General features: G+C 50.5%; 2 protein-coding genes across 2 annotated transcripts; both read left to right on the forward strand.

The window, feature by feature from the left end:
* Nucleotides 1–1,512: 1,512 nt before the first annotated feature.
* F5B22DRAFT_602176 (uncharacterized protein) lies at nt 1,513–3,171 on the forward strand. The gene is made up of 3 exons (XM_047974656.1): nt 1,513–1,595; nt 1,780–2,713; nt 2,765–3,171. Exon 2 carries the CDS (start codon nt 2,106–2,108, stop codon nt 2,607–2,609), a length of 504 nt encoding a protein of 167 aa, XP_047831848.1. The 5' UTR covers nt 1,513–1,595; nt 1,780–2,105; the 3' UTR covers nt 2,610–2,713; nt 2,765–3,171.
* A 262-nt stretch (nt 3,172–3,433) lies between these two features.
* On the forward strand, nt 3,434–5,526 carry F5B22DRAFT_635635 (uncharacterized protein; the record flags this gene model as incomplete). The annotated part of the gene is made up of 2 exons (XM_047977173.1): nt 3,434–3,458; nt 3,851–5,526. The coding sequence occupies 2 exons, from the start codon at nt 3,434–3,436 to the stop codon at nt 5,524–5,526; spliced, it is 1,701 nt and encodes a 566-aa protein (XP_047831849.1).
* Between the last annotated feature and the right edge of the window lie 474 nt (nt 5,527–6,000).

A 6,000-nucleotide genomic window follows, 5' to 3' on the forward strand; every position in this document is an offset into this window, starting at 1 on the left:
GACACGGACGGGCTAGCTCGTCTCACAACAGCGTAGCAAGGGAGGACAGAGGCGTGAGCTTCTGCGACGCGACACATGCCACTACACCTAGAGCCGGGTTCAGTTAAAGTGAGGTTCTCCCTTCCCTGCCCCGGGTAGCATTACCTCCCGCAAGTGTGCAGAGGGAGGCCTATGCATGGCTATGCTCAAGCCGTTAGATCTTGCCTGGGTACTGCCTGGGTTCATCAACTTACTGGCACTACGATGCACCACGGTGTTCAACGGGCCAGGCGAGGAAACGGGATTGGCTGCGCGCGGCCTCGGGAGCCCAAGGACGTCGTCACAGTCAAGGCAAGGGGGGTTGTCCCGGTGGAGCAGGGCCGTGCTTTTGTGGCCGAACCCCTGTTCTGTAACAAACCTGAAGCAGAATCTCCGTCGGCTCGACCCCCAGCTTCTGGGGTCTTACCATACCTATAATACCTATAATAACGACTTATCATGCATGTTTGTATTGCCTTTATCCTTTTGCTGTTGTTCAAACTTGTAGCCAAGTAGGCATCTACACAGTAGCAAAATGACATCGGCCATCACTTGGCTGCCGTAGTGATAGTGGCCGTTGCAGCATTAAACACGGTACCACCACGGCGGGTGTGGTCTGTCTAGTGACTTAGCAGCATGTATAAAAGTATTGTCATTGTCAATGCCGTATCATAGTTGTTTGGATGTTTCGCGGCAGGGCCGCCAAGATATTGCTAAGAATATTGAGGAACATATAAGTAAGCTAATAGTAATCATGAATTGCCCGACGGTACATAGGCGGGCCGTAGCGAGTAGAGTATAGAGATGTGGCCATGAATGGTTCGAAGACATGTTTCGAGGAATCCTAGATCGAGTAGTTGACGTGACAAACTAATCGTTTCAAAAGAGGCGATGCACGCAATAAGATATCCAAATATATGAGTAAGATTCAGGGATGCCCGGTAAAACAACCACGACATACTGTACAAATAGAGACGGAGTGGGCTCGACGACAACGAGGACAACTCACACCCTACTCATCACGGGATCAAAAGATGTAGGGAACTAGGTAGGCGATCCAGGAATTCGTGGCCATGACTCCAGAGCCAGCGACGAAGGCGAGTTGCATGAGAGCTCGAGCGTGAAGAAGTTGAGGGCTGGATGCTATGTGATAGTATGTCCGGATCGGTCGGATGCGGGGTCTTTCCGATCAATGAAGGGGCCGTTTTGCCGTGGACTGCCGTGGACTGCCGACGACAGGAAGTGTTTGATCTATGATGGGCAGTACATCAAACATATGTGTGTATTTGTGTGTGTGTGTGTGTGCCTTCGTAGTAGCTGAGTGATTTCTTGAAAGCTTCATTCATGCCAAGCCCGACAGGCCCAGCGATTTGATCATCTATGACATACACGTATCTCACTCATTATGAAGGTGTAATCGATTGTAGAAATCGCTCGCGGCAAAGATTTTTTGTAACTTTGAAGACACATAAAAAGTAAGTACAGGATCATACCTACCTACCTACCTGTGCAGGGCGCAGTGAGGGGCTGGATTTTGCTCCCCCACAGCTAAATCGACCCAGAAATGGCGTAGGCATCTGAGGCAACCGTCAGTGTATATACAGCCACTGCACCACCGGCTTGCACGCGTTCATATCATCTGTGCTCTTGTCTTCAGTGATAAGTGAACAGAGATGATGATATCGTGCTGGACTTGATATACCCAGCCCACCTCGAGGCTAGACATCGGCAGATCGCCAGCTTCCACGGTCGCCCACTTACCTACCTACTCCTCACGTAATGTCTATCCTGGCATTTGTGATGCTTGTATTTTGTCGTGATACTCTGGCGTACGTAACTAATCGCGCATTTTGTCATTCGCACGGTTGTGGAAACAAACCAAGGGTCACTCCCTGTCCCGTGTCGCCGGAAACAATGTTATGCAAACGAAAATACCCAGCATCAATTTCAGCGTTCCTGGGTAATTCTATATTACTACACATCGTTATCGCAAGGGGCTTGCGCGGCTTGTAGTCATTACTCAAGCGAGCTTGCTTGGATGAAGACTGAAAGTGTGAGATTCTTTTCCAAATTCAAGGCGAAACACGATGACTAGACCCAAAACACACTGTCTCCTCGTCACCGAATATGCCCGGTGTCGGATTTCTACGATAGTCGCGACAAGGTTCGACAGATTTGCATGGCTGATAGGATTGCTTCCTTGGACATGTTGCGTACTTAGGCCTGCCACCGAAAAGTACCTAGTGCCCTACCTACTGTACTTAGGTGAGATACGACATGTTCAACCAGCCACAAGCAGACACAAGCGAGCAAATAAGGAACTTTTGGAGGGACCAGTGGCTCGGTACGCTACCAGCAGACTACCAGGCGACCAGGTACTAGAAAACAGGCGAGACAGGTACGGATATTGTAAAAGCCAAGCAAGAGAAAGGCGGTACGGTAGGGTAGATATGTATATCAACGGCGCGGAGATGGAGATTCGGACCAACCAGCAGAGAGCCGGCCACGGACCCATGCAAGAATGCAACGGGCTTTCCCTTCCTTCCACTTTCCACTCGCCACTTTACCTACCTGACCTGACCACACTGTAGCCACCGCACAGAACAGGTCCTTACCTTACCTACATGTATCCAAGAAGGATAGGTACGTGCGATGTATCTAGATGTGTATCCAGATAGGTACATGCATCTAGCGGCTGGATGGGTAAGTAGGTACCTGCCGAAGTTTTATTACAGTGCTTAACTACCTACCTAGGTAGGTATATATGTAGGTTCCGGTTGGTAGAGGTCGGTAGAAGGTCGGTAGGGGTTAGTTCAGCAGGTGCGGGCGCTTGAGCAGCCACCCCTCCTTCCCCCCCCAAAGCAGCCGCCAATCCCAAGATTCGTTCCCCTGTCTCTGCCCTGTCCCCCCATACGAAGTGCCTAGGTAGGTAGGAATCCTCGATCCTCTGTTCCCAACTATCGGGATCTCTCAATTTACACACGACTGTCTTTTAGTCCCATTTAGGAAATTGTTCATCTCTTCATCTCGCTCTCTCTCCTCTCCTCTCCCGTCCCCCTATCTCTCTTTCTCTGTGTGGCCCTAGGCATTCCATGCCTACGCCAGATACAGCCTGGCACGGAGTCTTCTTTGGATTGTCATCTTGGATTGTCATCTTGGATTGTCATCTTGGATTGTCATCTTGGATTGACGTCTTGGATTGCTGCATCATTTTGTCCCGCCACGGCCTATCTCTGACGAGGTCGACATCTTTTGCAGTAGCCTCAGATTCAACACACGACACCCTTATTACCTAGACGGGGTTGCATTGAGCCGCCATTTACCTACCTACCTCCCATAGATAGCTTCACATTCTCGACGACAAGGCTTCGGTACTTGTGTAGACCGCACCGACGGGCGTAGGCGATTTAGCATCATGTTTAGCGCGTTTGCGAGTTTGGGTAAGTAATTAATTCATTATGCTCCGTCCGTCGTCTTGTAGTTGCCCGGCGCCGTGGTTGCTGTCGGCCCACTCTACAAAGGCCCATCATAGCCACGGCGATATAGATCAAGTGTATCTAGTGTTAGTTCGGAGACCGAACCCCCTCTGATTCTTTTCACCAAGCCCCTGGCTATACCATCCATCTTCTGTCTTGGCTATTCCCATGCCGAGGCGCAATTTCGCCGTGGTTCATCACCTTGTCACGTCCTGTGATGATATCGTATTGTACTATACCGTTTCGCTAGCCTCGTCACAAGCAACCTCCTCATCAAACCAATCATCCTTCAAGCCTCCATAGTCCCACTGTAGGCAAAAAACGTCTTGTCACGCAGCATTATAACCTTGTCCTAGTTCCACAAACAACTCCCATAAAACCACCGGAGAATGTGCCACCACCCACACCTCTGAGTTTACCGCAATGCAACCCCCGGCTGCCTCAGTCTGCCGAGTCTTCTGGTAAACGGCCGTGTGCCTCACTTGTGCGCTTTTTACAGACTCTCCATCGTCCAACAGAGGTGAACGAATCACACTTTGCTGCCCTTGGGGTTCATGTACACGTCGACGCTGCCGCTGAAGACGTTGTCCCAGACCCATCCTTCATACCCTCTGCTTCTGGATGGGATGGTATTGACCTGGATGAGGCAAGGCGCAGAGACCCTACTTTTCGGCGGCCCTTGTCTAATGGGAGGTTATCGCCAGAGGCTCGTAGCTACGCAGAGAGGCGCGATGAGCTTTCAGTTGCAAATCAAACCGCCTTCCGGACGGTGCGTCGTATGAAACCCGAACCAGGGAAGCCGCCGATCCGTCTGGGAAACTGTTACGAATTCTTCAGACTGTTGGAATTTCTAGCTACCTACTGGGATGACAGTTCGTTGCCAAACCTGCAGGACGATGTCGCAAAGGAGGACCAAGACTCCGAGCAGACGGGCACGCCTGAAAGGATAACTTACCGAACTGTGCCTGGTTCGCAAATGCCGGCCGAGATTCGCCACAATTTGGTGTCCGCCTTTGTGAAGTTAGTCTCCTACGACTTTGGTTGCAACATTGCGCCACCGAGGGTTGAACCAAGGCTGCACCTAGCCGAACCGCTCTCAACGAAGGCGAAGCCGAAAGGCGGCCTCGCTTCCCGCCGTATGTCTTATTTTTCTTCGGGTTGCGTCTTCATATGCCGCACCCCTATCACTCGTGAAGCAGCGCGTGCTGGCATCGTCGAAGGTCCCATCGCAGCTGTCTCTGCTCGTAACACTACTAGTTTCTCCAAGCCTCTAGAATCAAATATTGACTTTGGTCGCGAGCTCATTGCGGCTCTTGTCACTGCCCAGCTTCGCGCTCGCGAGGGTAAGACAGAAAAACGCTTCGGCGAAGGACAGTGGTGGGCTACGGCCAAACGATGGGGAGGCGGCGAGGGCGGGCCTATCGGTCGCGAGGTAGAAGGGGATATTGTCGTAGGGGATAAGGACACTTTTGGTGGTCAAAGCAATGGAGAGGGCAGTGGCTCAGCAGACACCGCGTCCTCGTCTACCGATAAACCTTCACCACAAGAGCCCGGTTACCCGCGAGGGATCCCCGTACGTGGAGCGCCCTTGAACAAGAAACCGCGCAAGACTCTCAGTGTATATGATCGTTACCGCATGGTTCGTCTGCCCTCGTCGAATTGGGATAAAAAGGCGCGGTACGAGGCCATTGGAAAGATCAGGGGTTCCGGTTACGATGACGTGTTCGTCGTCAGTAGTCTCTTCCATCACCTGAGCGTTCTTCGCGTCCGCGTGCCGGAGAGACTTCTGCATATTCTCGATGGCACTTCTGAGGATACTATCGAGGAAGACACAGAACGAGAAGGAGACCAAGGAGAGGATGATAAGAGAGAGGGGCATAGCTGGGGTAAGCTAGAGATTTGGCGGAGCCATTGGTTCGATCTGTTCATTGTCGAGCAGAGGCTCGAAGCCATGCGCCTTCTCTGGGGCATGATGGCGTGGTCTATGCGGCAGACGGATCACGAAAACGACGAAATCATGGCCAATGCATGAGCTCTATTCATTCGGCTGGGTTGGGACTATATATTAAGATTTAAAAAGTTGGGTAGATAGAGATCGAGAGGAAACTTGTGACCTCGGCTGATGGATAGGCATCTAGGTAGACTGGCAAGTAATGGGGCTTGGTCGCTTGCTTCTGAGTCTGTTTAACATTGAAATACTAGAGATATCTATATCGATACTTGATAACGTTGTAAACAACGCTTTATCTTTACTCCTTATCATTGTATCTATTCGCCTTGCGGTGGTCATGATAAGGATAGGCTGAAAACGAGCTTGGCGTATATAAATATATCTATATATAAGCTAAAATGGAAGTGGATGAAGAATGTAGACAACGCTGAACCTACTTGTTTGAATAGTTGTCGAAAAGTAGATAGAGTTAAGGAGGATAGGGAGAGCTCGAGATAAAACGGTAAAAACCATTACATAGAGGATTATATCGAAAAGACGACGCTACGTGAAAAT

This window comes from Xylaria bambusicola (assembly GCF_022495145.1).
Source record: "Xylaria bambusicola strain CBS 139988 unplaced genomic scaffold F5B22scaffold_15, whole genome shotgun sequence".
NCBI classification, from domain to species: Eukaryota; Fungi; Ascomycota; class Sordariomycetes; order Xylariales; family Xylariaceae; genus Xylaria; species Xylaria bambusicola.

What these genes read in the sequence shown, in the direction of transcription:
- F5B22DRAFT_602176 (XM_047974656.1), top strand. Translation starts at nt 2,106, where the DNA reads ATGACTAGACCCAAAACACACTGTCTCCTCGTCACCGAATATGCCCGG.